At 48.3% G+C, this 25,870-nt stretch overlaps 1 protein-coding gene across 1 annotated transcript in view; it reads right to left on the bottom strand.

The window, feature by feature from the left end:
* The window catches only part of plxnb1b (plexin b1b), a gene marked incomplete at its 3' end in the record, with an annotated part of 80,851 nt that overhangs the window by 6,314 nt on the left and 48,667 nt on the right, over positions 1–25,870 (bottom strand). The window contains exons 3-27 of the mRNA XM_080845493.1: positions 24,161–24,251; positions 22,216–23,374; positions 20,047–20,229; positions 16,870–16,998; positions 16,460–16,560; positions 15,704–15,836; positions 14,447–14,603; positions 12,908–13,016; positions 11,658–11,766; positions 10,052–11,038; positions 9,181–9,315; positions 8,825–8,947; positions 8,408–8,501; positions 6,987–7,153; positions 6,620–6,771; positions 5,540–5,645; positions 5,187–5,323; positions 4,509–4,685; positions 3,989–4,244; positions 3,282–3,524; positions 2,745–2,921; positions 2,073–2,221; positions 1,525–1,625; positions 843–1,060; positions 422–600 (exon numbers count right to left, since the gene is read on the bottom strand). Coding sequence (XP_080701619.1) covers positions 422–600; positions 843–1,060; positions 1,525–1,625; positions 2,073–2,221; positions 2,745–2,921; positions 3,282–3,524; positions 3,989–4,244; positions 4,509–4,685; positions 5,187–5,323; positions 5,540–5,645; positions 6,620–6,771; positions 6,987–7,153; positions 8,408–8,501; positions 8,825–8,947; positions 9,181–9,315; positions 10,052–11,038; positions 11,658–11,766; positions 12,908–13,016; positions 14,447–14,603; positions 15,704–15,836; positions 16,460–16,560; positions 16,870–16,998; positions 20,047–20,229; positions 22,216–23,364 — 5,471 coding nt within the window. The 5' untranslated portion in view covers positions 23,365–23,374; positions 24,161–24,251. The remainder of the gene's footprint in view (positions 1–421; positions 601–842; positions 1,061–1,524; positions 1,626–2,072; positions 2,222–2,744; positions 2,922–3,281; positions 3,525–3,988; positions 4,245–4,508; positions 4,686–5,186; positions 5,324–5,539; positions 5,646–6,619; positions 6,772–6,986; positions 7,154–8,407; positions 8,502–8,824; positions 8,948–9,180; positions 9,316–10,051; positions 11,039–11,657; positions 11,767–12,907; positions 13,017–14,446; positions 14,604–15,703; positions 15,837–16,459; positions 16,561–16,869; positions 16,999–20,046; positions 20,230–22,215; positions 23,375–24,160; positions 24,252–25,870) is intronic.

Below are 25,870 nucleotides of genomic sequence, written 5' to 3'. Positions count from 1 at the left end.
TCACCCAACGGCAATGTGAAAGACTGGTGGAGAGCATGCCAAGACACATGAAAGTTGTGATTTTAAATCAAGGTTATTCCACCAAATATTGATTTCTGAACTCTTCCTAAGTGTAAGCATTAGTATTGTGTAGTTTAAAAATGAATATGAGCTTGTTTTCTTTGCATTATTCGAGATCTGAAGACACTGCATCATTTTTGCTATTTTGACCAATTGTCATTTTTCTGCAAATAAATGATCTAAATGACAATATTTTTATTTGAAATTTGGTAGGAATGTTGCCAGTAGGTTATAGAATAAAACTAAAATGTACATTTTACTTTAACACATACCAATAAATAGTAAAACCAGAGAAACTGATAATTTTGAAGTGGTCTCTTAATTTTTTCCGCGGCTGTAAATACACCCCCTTCCCCCTTACCTCCTCAGCATAAGTTTGGGGTTCTTGGCCACATACTGCTCCACTAGGTCATTGAGCAGGGTTTTGAGGATGTCGGTGAAGTACTCCAGCTTGCCGTGCAGGGCCACGGTGAGCAGAGAGGCCACGTACGCGCGGTCACGAGGCGAGAACGTCCGCTGGCTCTCCAGCGTGTGGATGAACTGAGGGAGTGGAAGGAAGAGGAGGTCATTTCACACAGCCAAAGAGAGAAAGGGATTACATGAAAGGGAGAAAGGTAGTGTGCCACTTCACCAATCTAACTAGCCTCTCTAGTCGCACCAGTTCCTGCTTGTGCTAAACGTTGCAAATAAAACTGACTTGACCTCGTAGCACAGCGCTAGGACAGTCTGTCCCTCAAGCTAAAAATACACCCTGGATCACCGTGGCAACAAAGCTGCGTTACCTTGGTGAGGAAGAGCTTGCTGTTGAGCAGGTTGGAGAGCTGCACCAGGCCCTGCTCCACGGTTGCCCGGCGACACTCCTGCACATCCAGGTCCCTGCGGAGGGGAGACTCTCGGTGACCTGGGAAAAAGATCCGCTCTGCATACCGCCGGTAGTCCAGGAAGGGAATGCCGGAACCCACGAGATCACTGGACATGTCCATCATCTCTGTCATCAGGTCTGTGGAAGGGTCGAGGACAGGGTCAAGGGTTAGGGGTCATGAACTCCAAACAAGCCCAGACAGTGGTGGTGGATGCATGTGTGTGTAGACGTGGAAAGGTTATGTTTGAAAGGTTTCCAAAACAAGTGGCTTTGTGCTTCAGTTACAGTCAGTGTCAGGTAGCCTCTGAGTCAACCGAAAGCTACACCAGTTGAATGTGAGTATTAAGACGTGAGCTCATTTCAACTGAGACATGATATTTTTAAGATAACAAAACCAATCCTCCCACATTCAGAAAGACACACAAATACATTTTCTCAGAGGGAGCGCTCAAAGTTTAATCACTTTTTTTCCCCCAAAGCATCTTTTTTTCGTATTCTTCGGTGTCCCTTTCTTTCATCTGGACCCCTTATCAAAAACATTCCTTCCTTGTCTCTTCAGCTCCTCTTTTCATATTCGCTCCTCTCCCTCCCCCCTTTCTCACCCGTGAACTCTTTCTTGCAGCGGTCACGCACGCTGGTCTCCAGGTTCTCCAGCTGGATCTGAACCTTCTTATAATCCCTCAGAGCCTGTTTACTCTTCCTCCTGCCACACAGACACACACAGACACACACACACACACACACACACACACACACACACACAGACAGACACACACAGGGAGAAAGACGGTGAGAAAAAAGTTACAAAACAGAGGCGACATCTAATTCCGAGACTTGGCTGCCACTGTGGACAACAAGAACCAGATGTTCTTAAGGCTCCTGTGATTGAGTGTAATTCACACCAGAAAGAGCAACACCAGCAAATCCCTATATTATGGTACAGGGGATAATGTTGCTTCTAATGTGCTTGTGATCTATAATATATGGGCAATTAGAGAATTCCCTTCATACACTGTGTATAGATCAACTGCATTTATACATACATTTGTATGTATACGCACTTGATTCTTCAAGTACCACAGCAGAACCATTCACCAACTCTCTCACTTATTTTTCTCGCATTCATTCTAGTTCCTGCAGCCGTTCCCACCTGTATATAAGCACGATGATGAAGACGATGAGGGCCACGATGGAGGCTCCCACCCCCACTCCGATCTTAGCCTCCAGAGGGAAGGTGGATTGGCTGAGGGTGTCGTACTGAACTCGGCCCAGAGAGAAGTTCAAGTTGCCCATCTGCACCTGGGGTTGGATGGGAGAGGGAAGGAAGGAGGCTATGTTATGACAGTTATAACAGTATGTGTGCATACACGCCTACAAGACCCATCTCTTTAGAGAGCACTTCCCTTCCTAACTGGCACTTCGACTAGTGCTTAACTTGCACTTACAGCAGTTACATTCTTGCACTTCTTTTTCTTTGCTATTTCTTTTTTCTATTTCTTATGTAAAGTAGTATTTATTGTTACACTAGATCTCTATTGCTTGTAGCTTGACTGTTCTATCCCTTGTACGTCGCTTTGGACAAAAGCGTCTGCTAAATGACTAAGAAATAAGCACAGAAAAACAAACGGGTCTAGACACTAATTCATCATTCATAGGTGGTTAACAGGCAGCTTAACAGACAGGTGTTGAATTGCAATGCAATTCAAATTGTATAGTGAGTTGCCTCAAGTAGTAGATCTTAGATAATTTGACCAAAACAAAAAAAATCCAAAATTGAATTCCTTTCTGTAAGCAGCTTGCGCGGCAGGCAGTTGGTACTCACTGTGAACTCTGGAAGAGGATCGGCCCCCTCTCGCCTCTTGCCCGGGCCTGGTGAGGGCTGCTGGGGGGGCGGCTCACAGTACAGGTGGTTCTGGGTGAGGGTCTTCACAGCACACCCCCCTTCCCCTATCATGGCCACCACCTCCTCCTTAAAGATGGCCAGGTCCAAATTCTCCCCCTTCAGTCACATAAGAAGATGGTCAGTAAAGAGGAAGAGACAGACCTTATGCTTACTGTCCGAAATCCGTTTCCGAGCAGCCACTCCTCCATTAACACGTGTGCATAAAGATGGAGACCGTCTTACATTTGCCAGTACAACAGACACATTACATTAAAATATGTCTGATATTAACTACATTACTGCTAAGGAATGTACAATATATGTTGCTTACCCTAGAGCCATATATATACAGAATACAAACTTCAAATTAATTGCTGCTGAAAATGCATTTCTATGCCATCTTTTAAATATATCGTGGTCATTTTGAATCACCCTGAACAGGGTCCTGTATCTCCCCTCCCCATTCCTATCCCTAACCTCCACAGAGATGACGCTGCCAGGCTTGTAGCGGAAGGGCTTGCTGGGGTCGTGCTGGTTGAGGGGTCGCAGTGTTGGGTTCAGCTCGTAGACGAAGGGCGTCTGCATCACAGCCTGGAAGTCGAAGCGCAGGTTGTCCAGCAGGAACTCCACCTGCACGTGTCCGCCACGGGCATAGGTGTCCACCGCCGGGGTCCGGCACAGGAGCAGTGACGTGGTGTTGGGTTCACACCGCTCCCCGTACTGAAGGAGCGAGAGAGAGAGAGAGAGATGATGATGATGGTGGGGGTAGAGGACAGAGGGGAATGAGGATATTAGTGAGTTGATCATCACTGCAGTAGTGGAATCTTGGCAGAATGGCAGAAAACTGTCTTCGAATGGACCGAATGGTATTTAAAAATGGAAGAAAAACTGTCCTGGTGCCTCCCATGCTCATTTGGTTTTTGAATAAGTTATCTACAGGCTGACTTATAACGGCACAGACTGTAATAACTACTACTGCCATAAAAGATAGATAGATAGATAAACTTGTATTAATCCCGTGAGGGAAATTCAATTGTCAAAGCAGCTAGGTAGTAGGAATAGGATTCGGGTATAAACATAAACATAAAAAAAATTATAATAATAGAAAATTGAAAAAGAAATAAAATAAATAGATAATAATTAGGGCATCTCAGCATAAGCTCCCTGGTAAAGCAGAGACTCACCTGTTTTGCGGAGCAGAGCACACCTTTGGGGCACTCAGGTTCCGGAAGGATCCGTCTGTGCCTTCCCAGCAGGCTGTCCTCTTGGTCTGGGCTGAGAAGAGCCGCGGCGCGGCTGCTGTTGCTCCTTCTCCTCCTCCTCCTCCTCCTCCTCTTCCTCCTGTGCGGGCTGGACTCGGCTGGGTAGACCGTGACCAGGATACGAGGCTCCTGAACCACATCCAGGTTATGGCCACTCACATAGATCACTCGACCACCACTGTGACAGGTACACAATGCAGATGTGAATACCCATCACACACACACACACAGGAAGTGGGAAACTCCAACACTATCTCACAATCATTGCAAAATAGCAAACATGTCAAATGTTATGATCTTTTTAGAGCGCAACTGACAGTAAGTATGCTTTTAATATAATCGCCTTTATTTTTTACAGTGTGTGCACAAATAAAGGTTAATTAAAACTGGACATGGGAAAAAAAGAAACAATCTTTATATCACAAAAAACCCTACCACAGACCTGAGGAAGCTCTTGGAGGGGGAGGCCTGTGTGATGTTGGGGTTGGGCGTGTAATGATACATGGTGCCGTGGAGGTGGCGCTCACTGCTGCCGTATCGCACCGTCACCCTGTGCTCCCCGGAGCTACCGCTGCTGTTGGTCACACACTCTATAGAACCCTCATGCACTCCGCCCACACTATGGAGATGGACAGACGAAGAAAGAAAGAGAGAGAGGAGAGAGACAGAGAGAGAGAAGGAGAGAGAAAGAAAGAGAGAGAAAGAAAGAGTTAGAGAGAGAGAGAGGGAAGGAGAAAGAAAGCGAGAGCAAGAGAGAAAGAAAGAGAGAGAGAGAGAGAGCAACAGATAGTTAGACAAAAAAGGGAGGGAAAGGGAGAGAGAGAGAGAAAAAGAGAGAGAGAGAGAGACAGACAGAAAGGAAGGGAAAGGGAGAGTCAGCAAGAGAAACAAGACAGACAGATAGACAGACGGAGAATAATAAATACCACACACTGTCAGGAGAGAGAACAACATCATAATTGAATTCATTACAGCCCCACAAAGCCCTGTGAGTTTGTCTAGCACGCAGCTCCTGACTGCTGTGCGTTCGGAGACACAAAGGACAGTGTCAGGAAAGAGGGGGGGGTGGTGTGTGTGTGTGTGTGTGTGTGTGTGTGGGGGGGGGGTTGTAGTGACTCACATGGTGCAGGGCACGCTGCCCACCAGCACGCTGATCTCGCTGGGCCGGCCCGTCAGCAAGGTCCGACCCGACAGCGTCAGAGACGTTCCCCCTGCTACGGGACCCCGCTGGGGAGTCACGGCTGTCAACAGAGGGTCCTGATACAGAGGGAGAGAGAGAGAGAGATAGAGAGAGAGAGAGAGAGAGGGAGGGAGGGAGCGGAGGAAAGATGGAGAGAAAGAAAGTGAAGAACAAGCATAAAGCCATAAACACAGAGAAAAAATAGACCCATGCTATGTGTATCCCTTCTGCAGTCATAATCCAACCACACAATCCCACGCCATGTTGCCATGGTAATTCTGCAGTGGTCTCACCTGGTAGCTGAAGCGCTGGCTGGAGAGGCCATAAAAGCCCCCGCTCACTTCCACCTGCACGTGGCCAGACTTCTCCTCCCCACTGGCTTTAGTCTTGCACACAATCCTAAACAGAGGAGGACATGGACATTAAATACACACAAGCCACAGCGCTGTAATACTTCAGACATTACAATACCAGGTGTGCTAGATTTAATCCGGTGTTCAATCCAGGGGATGATTATTTACTCGTTTTAACCTTTATCCCCCTTTGTCCCAGTTTTGGCTACGGCCAGTGTGCTGTACAATCCCAACTGTCTGTGGATGCATACTGTAAACCACCCATGCTGCTTACGTGTGGGTGTTGACAATCTGCATGTCCCCTCAAGAGAATTTAGTCAGCCCACAATGTGGTTTCATGAAGTAGCCACCAGCAGAGTAATCACAGGACATGCTAATCAACTTTACATGCTAATCAACTTAAAATGCTAATGCTACAGGTGTAAATTCACAGATCTAACGGACAGTGAACCCCCTGACACTTTGATGGGCACGATTTGTGAGATGTGAACAGAGATGCACTAAACTCCCTGACTCTTTAGTGGGCGCGATTACTCAGTCTTTCCTCAGCCGACCAGCAAAGTAAGCAGTAAGCCTGTTACTCCACAGATCTAACTGTGAGTGAACCTTGTGTCACTATGATGGGCACGATTAGTGAGATGTGAACAGAGATGCACTAAACCCCCTGACACTATAGTGGGCGCGATTACTCAGTCTTTCCTCAGCTGACCAGCAAAGTAAGCAGTAAACGTGTTACTCCACAGATCTAACTGTGAGTGAACCTTGTGTCACTATGATGGGCACGATTAGTGAGATGTGAACAGAGATGCACTAAACCCCCTGACACTATAGTGGGCGCGATTACTCAGTCTTTCCTCAGCTGACCAGCAAAGTAAGCAGTAAGTGTGTTACTCCACAGATCTAACTGTGAGTGAACCCCTCTGACACTCAGCCCGTCTTCATCTCACCTAAAGCACACAGCCAATCACAGGCGTTTGAGTATCTGACTGTGAGACTGGCCGGAGCGATCAGGCGCTTTACCTGGAAGAGATCTCATAGAGGTCGGGGATGACTTCACAGGGCACCCCGGCCACAGTGACCGAGTGCTGGATGTCCTGGGCCTTCTGCCCCAGGTTGGAGCCTGTGATGATGAGGTGGGTGCCCCCCTCAATCAACCCTGAAAGCGGTTCAATCTGGAGGACAAAACACAACATCATCAACAATGAGACTGAAATGTTACAAGACCAGAATAAATACAAGATATATATAAATAATAAATGAAAAGAGCAGGATTATTCACAGATTCACACACACACACACACACACACACACACACACACAGTGATTTTGTGCCATTGACATCAGGTCGACACATCCTATACTGTGATCAAACTTCGGGCCTACTCACAAAATGGATGACAGGTGCGGGGCAGGTCTCCTCCACGGCCTGGTGGCAGGAGCCGCTGTAGACACACTTGGCATGGCCGCCACCGCACCACACACAGCTGTACTTCTGCTCCGCCGTGTGGCAGCGGCTGCAGTCAGAGCGGCCCACCGAGCAGTTATACAGCGTCACTGAAACACACACACACACACACACACACACACACACACACACACACACACACACACACACACACACACACACAGGTACAGATTTACAACATCACTCAAATACACAATGCACAAGTATAGGTGTGCAATGTCACACTGGTCAACAGGTTAAGTTGTGCAGCTTCACCGTCACAGGCACAAAGCATAGATGTGGGTGGACAAAACAAAAAAGCATTGAAAAAACATTGAAACAACAGTCTCCCTCAAACACACAAAACAGTGTGTAGCATCACTGTAACACAGAAACATAATGTTTCTTTGCTAATATGACACAGCACACAACATTACAATTGTACAGTGATGTGCATATTGTATCCTTTGTGAACTTTAAACAGACAAATTCCAGAACACAAGCTGCAGACATAGTGTCAACAAAGTAACAAGAACATTGTCTTGATTTAGAACTACTGATATTACTACTGAGTCATTTTCGCCTTCATGAACGTTATTGGTTTTGGAGAATGAACTTCAAAGCTGTTTTTGAGGTTGGCAGCATTACAAATGAAGTGATCTGTTTATGCTGTCAAAGCGTTAGCCTTTGGACAATTTTACTGTGACACATACGAAGAATTACTACACTTGGGAGGCTGCAGTGCTCTGTTAAGTGAAAATACTGACCCATAAACTTGTCACATCACAATCACTCACAAACACCCATAAGTACAAAGTTAGACATGGATTTGGATCACACACACACACACACACTCTCTCACACACACACACGCACTTTCCCTCACACACACTCACACACACACACACGCACTTTCCCTCACACAGTCTCACACACACACACACACACACACACACACGGATGCAAACTCGGCTGCCGGGCTCGGGGCTCTAGCAGAACTAGCTATGGAGTGTAAATAGATACCATATGTGAGCGGAGTAAGAAAAATAGCACCAACGGCTGAGAGGCAAAAACACAGCTGTCCTCCCTACACCAGCTGTGCGCTACTGTTCCATGTGCAGGCAGGCTCAGGCCGAGCACAAGCCTCTCTAGATCTAAAAAAGTTACCAAAACAAAAAAGTTTCAGAGGAAGGTCGGCAGTGGACCGGCTCCTTTTCTTTCTCCTCGTTTCTCATCTGAGGTTGAATTTCATCCATTCTCGCCAAACCAAAGTTTGGACAGCCAACCAAAACAAGAGCCCCTGCCTTACCTATGACCACATTGCTGAAGGGTATAGGGTCCTGTGACTGACAGGGGGTGCTTACCGTAGAGGTGTGGTACACTGTCCACGTGAAAGGTGTTCCTCCTCTTCACGTACACCATGGCGTGGTACTCCTCCACAGGAGCTGAGTACGAGTACTTAGGGAGAACACAGAGTGTCGTCAATGATCCGTTACTGTGCCTCTGACTGTCACAACTACAACACTGAGGCACAGCTCTCACAAAGACATAAATAAATCATACATGGTATTTCACCAGAGATGCATCAAATACAGTTCCTGTTGTCATTGCAAGTGTCTTAAGCTTCATATCTCATATATAATCAATGTCACAGTGAATGATCTGCCTGTTAGGCCTCTGGCCTGTTTGTGATTTTCTACAGGCCTCTCTACTTGACAGTTTCTTGATGGTTTTACTTCTTGCATTACTGCTGCTGTCTGGCATTCAAGATGATGCTTTACCTTGTGAAGCTGGCAGGTGATGTCAAACACCTCAGGGTCTGAATCATCATTCTCCACGTAGGCGTCCACCACTACCGTACGGCCCTCGATCACTAGTACACACTCATACTCCAGGTCACGATCCTTTACATACAAACACGCATACAAACACACACACGCACGCACATTTTTAGTGTTGGTCAAAGAATTAATTTCATATTAGACATTGGTTACATATGCAGTGTCTTGCATATGTACTTAAGTTTGCATTTATGTATATGTGGAAGAAAGTACAGTATATGTATCTACATGAGTGTACACACATGCCTGGGTGAGTGTGTGTGTGTGTGTGTGTGTGTGTGTGTGTGGTAATGTACCTGGTAGAGGTGCAGGTTGCGGGCCTGCAGTGTGATCTTCCTCTCCACCTGCACGGGCAGGAGGGAGGAGCCCTGAACCTTCTCCACGCATGGACACGCCGACGCCCCCAAGCTAAACACAGAGCCCTCATCGCCCTGAACACACACACAGCAGGGTTAAAACACACACACACACACACACACACACACACACAGACGTGCGTTCAGACAAGCCCTCATCAGCCTAATCAAACTCAGCCAGGTTAGACGTATGTTCAAAACACACCCTCATCACTGAGGACATACTGAGAAAACACACTTAGAATCAGCCCTCATCATCCTAATCATGAAATCTAAGGTTACACACACACACACACAGACACAGACACACACACACACACACACCCACACCACTCCGATCACCCAGATCTTACACGATCCAAGGTTAGGCATACCTTGAAGACGCTTTGTAAAAGTCTCTCATCAGTGTTATCAAACAGACCTCGAGTACAACACATACACAAGCACCTCACTCCTGCCGTCTATCTCTAAACACACACATCCAACACGTCATTCAACTACCTGCACGCACACACACACACACACACACACACACACACACACACAACTAGCTTCTTCAGTCATTACTAAAGTAATTTAAAGCTTGGATGAAAAACTGCTGAAAAATGAACTACAACAAACTATAACTCATATAACAAAAAAGCCAAAACAACTCCTGTTTATAGTTGTTTTTTTAGGTTATTTTTTAAAAGGCAACGTAACTGAAATTAAACTGAATTGAACGTGACACAGATAGGACAGGAAGGGAGAGGAGGTGGGGGTTTCTAATGGCCTTCCATCACGGAGTGCTCCTGAGGGGGTCTGGACTCACCGGCAGGTAAGCCTCGGCCATGTCGTACTGGTAGTCCAGCTCCGAGTCGGCGTCCAGGAGCCGCAGGTACGCTGGCGCACCGTTCTCCGCCTCGCCGTCGCCGGATAGCATGGTGGCGGCCGAGAAGGTGGTGGTGTCGTTCTCAGCCCTGCCCACTGTCCCCTCCCCTTTCTCAACCACTTCCTCCCTGGGCCACTGGAGTACTTCCGGGTCGGCTGCGGTGTCTTCCTCCGGAGCATCTGTGCCTGTTTCGGGCTGGATGAGTGTGGGCTCCAGGTCTTCTTCAGGGGGGATGGGGCTCTCCTGGGAGGTCTGCATGGGGGCATCAGTGGCGGATTCCTCCATGGCTGGAGCCTCGCTGCTCGGGGAAGCGGGAGCCTCCATCCCTGGCTCCTCCAGAGGTTGGGGGGCATCTGGCATCCTGAAGGGCATCACCCCATCCTCCTCCTCCTCCTCCTCCTGCACGATCACCTGCTGCCTCTCTGTGATTGGTGGTGCTTCCGTTTCCACAACGATGATCTGCAGGTCGGCCACTGTCACCACAGCGATGTCTGTTTCACTCAATGCCTCCGCTTCCGTCTCCGTCTCCAAAGTAAGCTCCTCGGAGGTTGTCTCCTCCAGCACAGGGGCTGTCGGGCCGTCGGGGAGCAGGGTGGTCGGGTCTGCCGGGGACAGCAGAGGCTCGGTGGTGGTGGGGGCCAACGTGGGCTCCGGCGTGGCGGCGCGGGTGGTGTGCATCGGCGTGGTGGGTTCAGGTGTGGTAGTGGTTGGCTTTGGGGTGGTTGTTGCTTTAGTGGTGGTGGTGGGGGCTTCAGTGGTGGTGGTGGTGGTGGTGGTGGTGGTGGTTGTAGTTGGGGCTGTGGTTGTAGGGGGCTCGGTGGGGGGCTGAGTGGTTGGGGCTGAGGTGGTTCTCGCTGGGGTGGTCAGGGCGGTGGTGGTGAGCTTCACCAGCCGACTTGTTGGAGGGGGTGAGGTTGGGAATGTGAACTGGGAAAGGGAGAAGGAGCACGCGGGCCGGAGGAGGGGGTAGGAGAGGACAGAGGAGAAAACATAACAACAAAATAAAAATAAAACTAACTCAAATCAAACTTAAAAACACACCGGCAATATCAATATTAATGCAAACCAGATGTGACACCAATGCATTAGGGGAACTGGAGTGGAAATGACTATGGACGGACGGACGCATACACACAAACACACACACACACACACACACACACAAACAAACAATAACACACAAGCAAGCACGCACGCACACACTCCTGCTCTGTCACACATCATGGAGATGGAAATTAATCACATTTGTGAAGTTAGTCAGTGTGGCACACAATGAGCCTGAATCATAGAGCAAAAATCAGGTTAAGCCATGACTGCAATTGCTGACTGAATTAAAGCACACATTCAGGCACACCAAAGTAGGTTCCACCCAATTAAAATTGGTAATTGACTTACCATGCTTGTTCTCATATGACTGAGTGCTCCACTCTAACACACACACACACACACACACACACACACACACACACACAAACAATAGTCCACCTTTTCCCTAGACAGTTGAGCAGAAAAGAGCACGGGCCATGTTTACAACATGGTGACTCACATGTTCGTTGTAGATGATGAGACCTTCGTCACAGGAGGGCTTGTGTGTGCACGTGTGCTGGTGGACACACCAGTTACACCTCCATCGGCTCAGCACGCAGCCACGGCAACTGGACGGGACAGAGGACATTAGAGACTTTTGACCATTGGTGTACAGCCAGGGGGCAGGTTGTGGCAGGACAGAGGACAACAACAACTCAAGATGAAATATGAAAACTAAAAACAGTTCAGTTCTTTTATACAAAGAATCCAAGAGAGAGTGTGGGAAAAGAAGAAGGGCTATACCGAAGGAAAAATAACAAAGTCATGTGGAAGCCACAAAGTTGAAGTTAAAAATGGCCAGTGGTCTTTCTGTGGCTGGCATACAGGGAATAGCCAGCCTAACTCAGAGAGAGAAGCAGGATGGAAGCAGCCCTGAGGAAGGGGTCGCCAGAGAGACGAACCTGACCTCCATCGGCATCACTTCCCATACAGTGACGCTCTGCAGGGCTCCAACCTCCTGGGAGTCTGCAGCTCGGAGACAGCTGATATGAGGCTCTGCAGAACTACTCCCCTGGACCACTGATGAGTGGTTCCCAAGACCTGGCAGAATCCAACCGCGGGGTTAGGTGGGGGTGGGGGTCAAATCTGGGTCAGACCTCAAGCCCCAAAAGCTTGGGATGTTTTCAAAGAACTCTCACCAAGGGCCACCCAGACGGCAGCCAGACGGGAGGCGGCAGCCAAAAATATGTCATGTCCAATATTAAAGGTAACAGTCTGCCTGTCACCAGTGAAACACTGAGAAGTCAGAGTGAAACAGAACAAGAGTGGGAATGGATCTTTCCAGCCCTTTGGAAGAGATGCTGAGAGTGAAATAGAGCAAAACTGAAGCAAATTAAATCATCTGGTAGGGCTCAGAGAGCTCAAAAAACACCTCATTTTTCAGAACCATCTGGCAGCATGTGTTCTCTCCTGAGCTGGTTGACCGCCCCTTTATTTAAAACACTAATTAATAAACTAACACTAATTAAACAGTAATGGGAAGACCGATTCTCATTAAAAAATGATCAGACCCCATCTGGAATGAGAGGGGAATGAGAGATGAATACAGGCAGCAGGGAGGGAGGAATGAATGAATGAGGGAGAGAGACAGAGGTGAGTGGTGGTGGAAAAGGGGTGTGTGTGAGTGTGTGTGTGTGTGTGTGTGTGTGTGTGTGTGTGTGTGTGTGTGTGTGTGTGTGTGTGTGTGTGTGTGTGTAGGTAGGTACTTACGGCATACTCCCGGACAGCTGTTTGACGGCTTCGCAGTCGTAGAAGGTGAACTCCCTGGAGGTTACCACCACATCCCCAAAACGCAGCGACAGGCTGACTGTGACAAAGTCTGTGATAGATAGTGAGAGAGAGAGAGAGAGAGAGAGAGAGAGAGAGAGAGAGAGAGAGAGAGTGATAGATAGTGAGAGAGAGAGAGAGAGAGAGAGAGAGAGAGAGAGAAAGAGAGAGAGAGGGAAAAACAGATTAATGAAAAAGAAAAGTAAAGAGAGAATGCAAAAGGGAGACAGACTCTGTGGGCGCCAAGTTAGCATCTTCTGTTCTGGCCTGCCATGCCCTTTATCATCTGCTCTAAAAATATTTATGATGGCTTATCGCGGCTATTGTTGTGGGACCCAACGGAGCTCCAGTAACAGTCCCTTCCTTTCAAAGAGCAGCAGGATCCTCAAAACACAACACGAGAGGTGGAGAATGTGTGTGTGTGTGTGTTTGAGAGAAAAGGCTCTTTAAATCTGGGAGTCAAAACAGGAGAGACATAACAGAATCCATCTGGGCTCCGGACAGCGCAGCACAGCTCAAATCTGCTCAATCTCTATGAGCCTACACACACACACACACACACACACAAATAAACACACATTTAGAAATGCCCCCAAGTCCTTGGACACATTGAAGCATGTCAAAACATACAGTTCTCGCACCGAGCTTCTCAATCTGCTTCCACTATCTACTTGTGGGATTTTGGCGATTTTGCCAACACAGGCCTCACAGTAAGAGCCAGAGGCATAACCTCCTAATCACCGCCTAATTATCCAAACAAGACACACACACACACAAACGTTCCCCTCCAATACAGCCGGGAGCGCCATCTCAAGAATGCTCCAGATTTAGCCAAATAAACACGAGTGGAGCAGGAATGCCTTTATGACAGTTGAGTGCACATGGGGCACCTCTAATGCATTATTGTGTGTGTGTGTGTGTGTGTGTGTGTGTGTGTGTGTGTGTGTGTGCGCGCATAATTTACATTCGGCATATGTCTCCAAATGAGAGCACAGGCACCCCTCTGGTTGTGTTCCTAATAGCAGCCTTCCAATCTGCACAAAAACTGACAACAGCTTCAAAATAGCACAACTCCATGACCCATAGCCCTACAACCCAATACAGCACCACGTGCGAAAACAAATAAGAACATCAAACCCATCTTAACTGTTCCCCAGACACTCCAGGACATGTGTCATTGGTGGCTGTGACTGAACTTCAGCCGCCTGATAGTGGACCCACAGCCATGTGTCATCGGTGGCTTTCAGGAGGAGCCCTGTGTCTTTGTGTCTTTGTGTCTGTGTGTGTGTGTGTGTGTTTGTGTGTGTCTGTGTGTGTGTGTGTGTGTTTGTGTGTGTGTGTGTGTGTGTGCGTGTGTCTGTGTATATGTGCGTGTGTGTGTGTGTGTGTGTGTGTGTGCATGTGGCTATGTGTGTGCATGTGGCTGTGTGTGTGTGTGTGTGTGTGTGTGTGTGTGTGTGTGTGTGTGTGTGTGGTCCTCACCTTGTCCACGGGGCACAGCAGGCACCTTGCTGGTATCAGGCGAGGAGCAGGTGACGCCCGCGTCGCTGATGGTGGCAGGGCTGGAGTTCTCCTGGAAGTAGCAGGAGTAAGACTCCCCCGCCTCAAGATGGGGAAGCCCAGGGATTGACAGAGAGACCTGCGTGAGGAGGATAAGAGGAGAGGGGGTGAGAGAGAAATTAAGATGAAAGGCAGCTGACCGCAAAAGAGAATGGCAGACGTCCAGGAGTGATTTCCAAGAGTTGAAACTATGATGGACCAGATTGGAAAGAATGGAATGATTGTCCGTGATGATTACTTAAGCCACACACACACACACACACACACACACACACACACACACACACACACAGTTGTCCACATACACACAGGGAATTGTTTACGTACACACACACATCCCTTCAACCACATTGCTCCTCGTCATTACTCTTCCTCCCCCCCCACTGGTCTCTACATTAACAAAATAAATCTCAGTCTGCACATTACCCCAACTGTCATCTGCAGGCGTTTCACCAAACATCTGATTTATGGCGCTGATGTTTTTTCTATTTCCCGCTGCTGGACTGACTCAGATAGTCATCGCTTCCCCTGTCATCTCATTAACTTTCTACAAAAACAAGCAGAGGCTTCGCACAGAGCGGAGCGGAGCAGAGCAGTCAAGCCCAAGGTGCAGCAGCAGCGGCGCAGACAGAGCCCCATGGAGAGCAGGTAAAGTCAGACACAGGGCCTTGTTTTATTTATGGGTCTGACCTGAAGAGCTGCCCATGGCTGTGTGAGAAAGGCTATAAATCACTAGGATGCGTGGACGCACGCGTGTGTGTGCGTGTGCGTGTGCGTGTGCGTGTGCGTGTGTGTGTGTGTGTGCGCATGTGCATTCTTTTTCTTTCCCAACACTGAGAGGGTCAGGAAGGGCTAAATACCCCATTTTCATTACACTGCAGCTGTTAGGCTGTGTCAGGGCATGCTTGTGCATTCAAAGGTGTGTGAACATGCATATCTGTGTGCATACGTAAACTGTGTGTGTGTCTCTGTGTGTGTGTGTGTGTGTGTGCATGAGGGTATAAGTTTGCACATACAGATGTGCATCTGTGCAGCTGTCTGCGTGTGTGTGTGTGTGTATGTATGTGTATGTGACTAATAGTGAATCAGTGCATCTGTTTTGAGTGTGTGTCTGTGTGTGTGAGAGAGAGTGTGAGTGTGAGTGTGAGTGTGAGTGTGAGTGTGTGTGTGTGTACATACACTCCTCTTCTCCTCGTGGCTTATGTTGGAGGGCTGAAGGGTTTGGACACTCAGGCACTGCTGCTCCATGTCAAAGCTCCACAACCACTGGCCATCTTGTCCCCCACGCGCACACTCCACACGCTGGCCACACCTGCAGGACACACACACACACACACCGGAGACAGACAGACACACACACACACACACACACACACACACACACACACACACGAGACAGACAGACACACACACACGAGACAGACAGACAGACAGACAGACACACACACACGAGACAGACAGACAGACACACACACACACACACAGACACACACGCACACGAGACACACACACACGAGACAGACAGACAGACACACACGCATACCAGACAGACAGACACAGACAGACACACACGCACACGAGACAGACACACACACACACACGCACACGCACACGCACACGCACACGCACACGCACACGAGACACACACCAACGCACACGAGACACACACACACACGCACACGAGACACACACACACACACACACGAGACACACACACACACACACACACACACACACACACACACTTGCTTAGCCTCAGGGATTTCGATGCCAATTTATAATCAAACCCATACAAATCCAATGCCGTTAAAGATATATTGCTGGGAAAAGGTACAAAAGCTTTGGCTGATTTGCCACAGAGCAGCTGCAACAGAAAAGATAAAAGAGGTCCATGTCTTGCAATTTCATAGTTTAGTGTTTGCGTGTGTTACTCGCCTTCCTTCCAGCACACACCAGCCGCAGTAAGGATCGTGGGCAGACAGACAGGAATGGCAGTCTATGTGCTGATGGCACTCTGCTACAGGCCTCTTCTCCAACTAGGTCACAACAAATACAAAGAAAGCAGTCAGTACACTCCGTAAACTGTGTGTGTGTGTGTGTGTGTGTGTGTTCGTGTGTGTGTGTGTGTGTGTGTGTGTGTGTGTGTGTGTCTGTGTGTTTGTCCATGTCCATGTTTGTATCTGTATGTGTGTGTGTTTCTCTGTGTGTGTGTTTGTCCGTGTATGTGTTTGCACGTGTGTGTGTGTGTGTGTGTGTGTGTGTGTGTGTGTGTGTGTGTGTGTGTGTGTGTTGCACGTGTGTGTGTGTGTGTGTTTGCACGTGTGATGTGTGTGTGTGTGTGCTACCATGGTGTGGGTCATGATGTAGAGGTGCTCCTCTGACTGGTCCAGGATAAGCTCGTTGCTGATGGGAACGTTAGGCTGGATGGTGATGACTGCATATTCCTCCACCTCACCGTTTGGGCCCAGGAAGACCTGACGAACATCCATTCACACACAGAGAGAGAGAAAAAGGAGAAAAGAGAGAAAGAGAGAGAATCATTAAGAACAACTAAATACAGAGAACCAGCAGGTACAAACCTCATGCGATCGTACTGTACCGAGGGTTGCATAGACAGCGTTGGCAATGCTGGTCTTCGTCAGACATGCTGGTCATCGTCAGACATGCTCACCACACGTTTTTAATGGCTCTCCCTGACACTTCATTACTTGAGACCAGTAATTTCAACTTAATGTTTGGTTGGAAAAGCTAACCCAGACACAACTGTAATTAAGGATGATGTCAATGAGAAACAGCTGCAATGCTGATTAACAAAAAATATCAATACATAACATCACAGATAGTGTGTGAAAGAGAAGAATAAATGAGATAAATGAATGTGAGTGTACAGGAGCTGATGTATCAACTAAAAAAAAATTATAATAATAATTGTCCCATGGTGTGAACTAAAATCTAGTTTTTTATACTTGTGTATAAAGAAAACCTCAAACTTTCAGATGACTGGTTGGTTTTCCAGTCCTTTTGTAACAGACACCACTAAGGACATTATTCATCACAGTTGTTATTTCTCATAGCGAAGTTGAACACCCTGTTTAGTCTCGCTCTGGATGTGTTCTGCATGGTAGCCGGACAAGAGTTAAGAACAGGGGTTTAGGTATGAAGATGCTCAATGTAAAAACAATGACATCAGGGCAGGAAGAACTTGTGAAAGAAGGAGAGGGAGGAAAGAGGGGAGGGAAATCAATTAGAAACATGGCAAATTCATTTCTACATGTATCATGATAAGCATGCTAGCATACATGTGGTAAATGTACACAACACATACAAACCTAACACGCGTACAAGGGCAAGTACAGCAATAAAACAGAAAACGATGTCGATGGTGGCAATTAAAGGCAAGCTGTATTTTCCCATCTAGAGTACAGCAAAGTGAGTATCTCATCTGAATCTGACTAATGTAAACAAAGTCTATATTTGTCCATGATCTTCTACAAAGTGGGACCTAATTCCCGTCAAATCACACAAGCCCAAGTTCAACAGAACAATGGGTCTTTCACCAACTAACTCTCACTCTCTTACACACACACAGACACACACACACACACACACACTTCCCGTATGGGCTACATGCAGCTGAGAGGGATATCCTCTGCTGTGGTGCCTGGACAGAGAAAAAGGGAGGTCATTCACAAGAGCTGTGAGTGTCTGAGCAGCCTGGCTGTGTTTTAGCCCGTGTGTGTGTGTTTGTGTGTGTGTGTGTGTGTGTGTGTGTGTGTGTGTGTGTGTGTGTGTGTGTGTCAGACAGCGACAAGGGTGCTATTCGCCTCTGGGTCGTGACACACAGCCCCATGCCACAGTGTGCACCGTCTCCATGGTGACAATGGCGCCCTGTGTGTGTGTGTGTCAGGAGTCCATTATGATGTCACTGAGTGGTGGCTGCGCCGGGTCCGCGCACACAAAGAGCTGAGTCATGGCCGGACGATGTGATCAGTGACACACACGGTCGGGGCTCGCCGAAAGAGAACTGGCTAATGTGTGTGTGTGTGTGTGTGTGTGTGTGTGTGTGTCTCAGTTGTGTCCTTTCTCTTTGCAGTACTGACAACCTTATTTGCTTCCTTGTTTATGGGACTATGCAATTGAAAAGATATAAGAATAATATTTGAACACACACCTACACACACTTTCTCCTCCTACTCATCCTTGCTCACCCTGCTCCACACCACCATTTCAGATCTTCCTTGAACTTCAAACTTCTTTCTTACGAGTCATAATTTTCCTTTCTTTCTTGCTTTCTTTCTTCCTTCCTTTCTTTCTCTCTGCTACGCTACTGCCATGGGGGGGGGGGGGGGGTTATGTTAGAGGTCATTTCAGAGATGACTGTCCTCCTGTTATCTGATTTTGTCTCTTAATCTTAAATCTCTTCCTCAGAGGAGAGAGGGCCAGCCGCACCAGAGGCCATCAGATTTCCATCACACAGCACCATGTTAGCGCAGCGTGCCCCCAAGCTATGGCTGAGCCTCCCGTTGTATGTTTCTGCAGCGGAATTACCGGTGGAAAGGCATGCGTCGTCATGACTTTCGGTTTAAAGTCTGTTTACAGACATGCGAGATGACCTCATTTTGACCTCTTCTCTGTTGACGGCTACACACACAACCCAGAGCCGTTTCACAGACCAGAGTTTTTAAAAGACTACATCTTTGGACAGGCAGCTATCCACACTGGCTTCATTCTCGTGAACATGCCTCTGTACTTGATGGACACGGAGAGCCAAAAAAACTATACCAAGAGGTAAAAACAATGACTTAAAAAAAAAGAGTATGACACATTATTAAATCGAGAAAGAAAATAAACACCCAGGACAGATGTACTCCCCTCTCGTATTACATATTAAAAAGTCCCATTGCAAATATAAATAGCAGACTTCACAGTGGTGAAAGCTTTAAGAAAGCACAAATGGAGATGCTATACACGACAGATTAGCTCTTTGGCAAGAGCAGGACCTCTAATAATATTCTTGGAGCTTTTGCATGGGTCTGCAGCCGATCCCTCTCAAGCACAGAGCTCCTTCTATTCCTGACCCCGGCCCTCTGGCACGGGATGAGAGACCAGACATCTGAGGACGATTTAGGGAGACAGGCAGAGGTTCAAGGCTCTCAGGCCGCCAGTGAACCCGTCTGACAGATGGACAGTTATATGACGCCAAGTGAGAAAAGGTGTGTGTGTGTGTGACTGTGAGCATGTGTGTGTGTGTGTGTGTGTGTGTGTGTGTGTGTGTGTGTGTGTGTGTGTGTGTGTGTGACCGTGAGCATGTGTGAGCGTGTGTATGTGTGTGTGTGTGTGTGTGTGTGTGTGTGTGTGTGTGTGTGTGTGTGTGTGTGTGTGTGTGTGTGTGTGTGCACATGTGTGTGCACAGAATACCAAATGAGACTCACTTCACAGCCATCTTAATAGAGGTCGTCTTGCCCTCTGTGTGGTCACATGTTGAAACATGTGTGCATTTATGCACAGCAAACACTCCTCACCTTGTGCAGGTTGCCCTTGGAGTCTCCCAAGAAGGCGATGGTGTGTCCTGCCCTCACGCTGACTGCCACGGCTGTGAGACGGACGGACCGGCTGTCCAATATGGGTTCAGCTTCCACGGGCACCCGGCTAGCCATCGGACTGGGGGTGTGGTCTGAGCCGCAAGGGTAAGCATCAAGGGTGTTCTAAATCAAACAGACAGAAATAGTAGCAATGTCATTCAAAGAACAATCACCACACCTCCAAAAATTCGAACTTCAATGTCAATAGTTAAAGCGACTTCAAGAAAAAGGAGTGAACATTCCTGAGTAAACTTTTGCATTCATCGCTTCAAAAAGCTGTGATGCTACTTTGTAACGAGGACTATTCATTGTTTTCCCTTTCCCCTTATTTCACACATGAGAAATGTATTGCTGGGGTCGGTGGGGTGTGTGTGTGTGTGTGTGTGTGTGTGTGGGGGGGGGGGGGGGTCGAAGGTATTGCAGGCATTTGGCAGCCCTTTCAAAGGCTTTTGGGGCTTTCAGGAGATTTGCCATCGCTTCTATTCTTTGGCAGTTAAAGTGCTCCACTCTGGCAAAATGCAGCTCTCACACAAATTCCCAGACACTTCCACTGAAAACCAGTCACTCAAATCAACAATCAACGGCTCCTTCCATGTTCATCATAAGGGGACGACGTTCGTACAAATAAATCGTTGTTTAATTTCAATCGACAAGATCAAAGCCCTTATGAAAGTCAGAACACTTCAATATCTTTGGGTTCTGTCCATTTTGCCTAATTTGTTTCTCCGAACAACGATCTCCATTTTCCCACAGCTCCTAAAGAGCCTCAGAACGCCTGTCGTCATCATATCACCCAAATGTGATCTGGGCACTTCGAAGTGATGTTTGTGTTCTAGTCTAGTAGCTATAAATCCATTGTCTATTGTCTTGGTATTTCTATGGATCCGTAGCCAGGTCTTTTGGTTGAGAATGAAACGGATCCCCATGAGGTCGTATTCCTCTGTGCCTATGCCCACGGTCTAAACACAGCCCATCTGGAGAGTGTTGGGGATGAGGCAGTGGGTCTCGGGATTGTAAGAATAGCCTCGTCAAGTCTGGACACGTCAGCAGCAACACAGAACACGCTAGGTTATATAAAGGCTTGCTGTGTTTAATCCTGGTGTGGACGTAGACAAATGCAGCATCACATCTTTCCTGTCATACAATTCATCAAATCCTCTTCCCACCTTCCCTCATATCTCTAACATTCTCACTCTGTCCCTCTTTCTCTCATTCTCTCCCTCTATCCCTACATCTCTCACTTTCTGTGAGATTTTGGGTACTGTTGTGACTTTATCTGTCTTTGTTAAAAGTGCCCTGTCCTGGTAAATAGCGGGTAATCCAAAATATTGATTCTGTTCCGGAAAATCCCATTAACTGTTCCAGTGCCACCGCCAGTCTGTCCTGTCTGAATCTGCAAAAAGTGAGCGGTGGGTGAGGAGCCAACGACCAGCTGGAAGCACTGTGGTATCTCTAGGGGGAATCTTTAAATGTGTGACAAATCAATGTCCGCACACACACACACACACACACACACACAGGTCGTGAGCTGCGGTCCCATCTGTGCCCATCGCACGATCACAATGGCAATTCCCCAAAGCGACACTGACATCACAGAAACGAGCCTCGACAAACAAACAGGAAATCTAATTGATTACTCTATAACGTGATTACATTTGTGCATGCTAAAAGATTGCAGGCACTTTAATGGCGTTAGCCTAATGGAAGCCGCCCATGTTATCACGGCAAAAACAGACCTGGCGTGCTCTCGTAACACAGTATGAAAAAGGCTTTTATTGCCATTAATGGTAATTACACCATCAGTCACGCAAAAAAAATATGTCTGAGTGCTGCAGAAATGGTTGGGATGAGTTAGCTGAGGGGTCAATTAATGGTGCCAACCAATTCAATTGAAAAGCAATTGGTTTATTCAGGCCTGGAATTTCATAATGGCATAGCTGACACCCAAGCACAAAATAAATGCCATAACCTTAAGGAGTGCTGCTGCTGCTACAACTACAACTACAACAACTACAACTACAACTACAACTACAACAACTACAACTACAACTACAACTACAACTACAACTACAACTACTAGTGGTAGTGGTGTGGAGAATGGCAGCTTACCGAGGGTAGATTAGCACAGTTGGACTTGACGTCGTACTCGATATAGGCGGCCTCGGCACCGTTCTCTCCACGGCCGTGCTGGGTGTAGCAGAGGTCACGTGTGGCGTTGATCCGGCGGTCCAGCTCCTCCAGGGAGAACATGCACAGGGCCGAGTCCTCACTGGGTCGGCTGGAGGAGGTGGAGCGTGTGGAGAACACCCCCAGCAGGACCTCCGTCTCCGGGCCAGAGCCATGCTCCTGTCCCCCGTTCTGCTCTGGCACCTTGGGCAGGCCCACGCGCATGGCCTGCAGCAGGTTGTAGTTCTTCCCGGCGGCCGAGCGGCAGCTGAGCGGCACTTCCACGTAGGAATAGTAGGCCGAGTCGTCCAGGCAGACGCGCGAGGCGTACGTGCGGTACTCGCGCGACTGTGACTTCAGGTCGCGCCGGTAGAAGAGGAAGTAGACGTGCGCTCGGTGCGCAAACGACGCCACGAAGTGGTGGTCATACTCGGACAGACGGCCGGCCACCGCCAGCTTGGCCGTGTCCTCGTACGAGAAGACGGGCTCGGTGGCCAGGTTGCGTGTGGAGATGGGCGGGTGGCTGCTGGTGAAGCCTCTGCCCACAAACAGCACGGGCTGCCGTCCGGCACGCGACGGCCCCCCGGCCACTACCAGGCCCACCGTGGTGACGTTGGGGTCGTTGGCAGCCACATACTGCGTGTCCACGGGTCGCTCGGCGGCGAAGAGCAGCGTTCTCACCGAGTCCAGGCTGCGCTTCTCGCAGATGCCCTGGTTGACGCTGCCGCAGCTGATGAGCTGCTGGCTGAACGGGTCCACCAGCAGCAGCTTGTTGTGGTTGCTGGTGGGCCGCGCCTGCGGGCAGTTCTGCTCCGTGACGGGCGGCAGGCAGTCGCGGCTGTCCTTCACCGGGCCCGTCTGCTCTTCCTCCTCCAGGAGCAGGTCGCCCGACAGCTGGAAGAGGCGGTCGCGGGCGCCCACGTACACGCGGCCCAGCGCGCCGTTGGGGTGCAGCGCCAGGTGCTCGAAGAGGGTGTCGTTGCGGCTGAAGGTTGGGTAGGGCTCAGCAGCCCACACCAGGCTGCTGGCCCACAGGGTGAAGAGCAGGGATGAGACCAGCTCACAGGAGAGAACCACCATCCCGCCAAGCATGGCAATGAGTCTACGGACACACACAGATGGGCATTTACACATTAAACATGCAATATTTTTTATCATCTCAAGATATAAGACAGTTATGACAATGACCAACACACACATACACACACACACACACACACACACACACACACACACACACACACACACACACACACACACACACACACACACACACACACGTTTCTGGTGTCCTTTAGTTGTCTCACTGAAGATAACAGAGCGGTCAGATTTTGCTAGTTATAACTCCTATTGGACTTCTCTTCTTCTTTTTGGCAATCGTCAGTTTTATAAAAGGAACCATGAGCCATAAACTTAAAAAAAATACACAATGCTTGAGGTAGACAACGACTTGAATTTAATGAATTGCATCACTGGATATACTGTATGTGATGGGAAATAGATGCTTGTGATTTCAAGTGGATTGACCTTCATCTGCACACGTCCAGCTCATGATGGACACACGTGCTGCGCATACACAGGCAGTTCACAGTGAATGACAGAAATTAGGTTTCTGCTCTACTGTGAGGCCACACACACACACAAACTGCAGTTATAAAGCAGTATCTGAGAGACATGAACTCATTGTGTGAACTTGATGTTCTCTGCTTTTCTCCTTCTAAAGCCTGCTCAATATTTCATCAACCAGAAGAATGTGGTGTGTGTGTGTGTGTGTGTGTACGTGTGTGTGTGTGGTGGATAACTACTGATGGGTGAAGTATTCCCCTGGTGCTATTGGGAGACAGCTGTGGTGGGTACGGTGTGCCTTTCCCCACATTAAACTGCTTACCATTTGTTTCCAAATTAGCGTCAAAGAGGCATGTCACCTCTCCACCCTCCGTCTGCTGGCTGAGTCACACTCTCATTCCTGTGGGCTCCACCTGCAGGGCAAACATTACATCATTAACCTTAGTATGGTCTCTCATTATTCATCTAAATATCACACAAAACATCTCTCTCTCTCTCTCACACACACACACACACACACACACACACACACACACACACACACAGCAATATTACATCACTAACCTCAGTAACCATCCAACATCATTCATCTAAATGTCACACATATCAGACAGAGAGAGGGAGGGGGAGAGGGCGAGAGAGATAGAGAGAGAGATCCTCACACAGAGAGGGAGGGACAGACAGACAGACAGGGAAAGATTTAGAGAGAGATTAATGCTCCATTAAATGCCTGCAGCAGTGCAGCAGGCTGCATGTGTGCAGTGTGTGTGTGTGTGCGGTGCGTGGTGCAGTGTGTGTGTGATGTGTGTGTGCAATCATGTTAGGTGGGCCCATTCACACATTCAGGCTGAGCGAGGAGGACTCCATTCACACCACAGCCCTGTTCAGACTGGCTCAAAGGAAAAGGCTGGGAAACCGCATTTCACAGGCTTGCTATAGTGCTGTCCAACTATAGGGTTTCACACACACACACACACACACACACACACACACACACACACACACACACACACACACACACACACACACACACACACACACACACACACACACACACACACACACACACACACACACACACACACACACACACACACACACACACACACACACACACACCACACACAGCACTGCCAATGCACCGAAACAAAAACACCAGATTCCTCTTCCTTTATATGCAAGAGTCTTTATTTGCCCGTGTCCCCACAGCATTAAAATAGTGTCTACACAGGAACACACACATAGAAGTTCCCTCTCTTTTCTTCCTCCCCGTCTCTCTCTCTCTCTCGCTCTCTCTCTCTCTCTCACCATCCACCCATCCCTCTGACTCACAGGCACGGAAGTGGGATTAATTCTGAACATTTTCGACAAACCACACAGGGCTAAAAGCAACTGCAGTGTGCAAAGGTGTGTGTGTGTGTGTGTGTGTGTGTGTGTGTGTGTGTGTGTGTGTGTGCGTGCCTGTGTGACAAACTTCTGTCCTTTTTTTAGGAACTTAAAGCCTCTCTCTCTTGCTCTCTCCCTCAGTGTGTATGCGTGTGTGTGTGTGCGTGTAGGTGTGCGTGTGTCTGTGTGTGTGTGTGTTGGGCAAGGGGGGCACTGTGAGTCCTCCTTTTGTATGCGAGGCAGTGTTTATCTGGATCTAGGAGAAAGGGGGCAGGGATGGCACGAAGCCAAACATTCTCACACAGCCAAAGCAAGGAAACTCTTGAGCGTACACACACACACACACACACACACACACACACACACACACACACACACACACACACACACACACACACACACACACAGAGAAAACAGACTAACCCTGTCTAAACTGATTACTGATTAACTGATTACTTGTCGCTGTCGTTATCATAACGACCTTATCAAAAATCTCACCCATAACCTATTGCTTCCTGAGGCATGTTTTTGTTGGTCCGCGACATGGCCGGCCCGGCTTATTCTTAGCACATAATGGCCCTGCTGGATATCGCTGATTGTCAGGGTCTGTGATTAATGGCCATTTCAGTGGAAATGAAGCCTGCCA

Source organism: Sprattus sprattus (assembly GCF_963457725.1).
Source record: "Sprattus sprattus genome assembly, chromosome: 10".
Classification (NCBI taxonomy): domain Eukaryota; kingdom Metazoa; phylum Chordata; class Actinopteri; order Clupeiformes; family Clupeidae; genus Sprattus; species Sprattus sprattus.
This window is presented reverse-complemented; position numbering and strand designations above follow the sequence as displayed.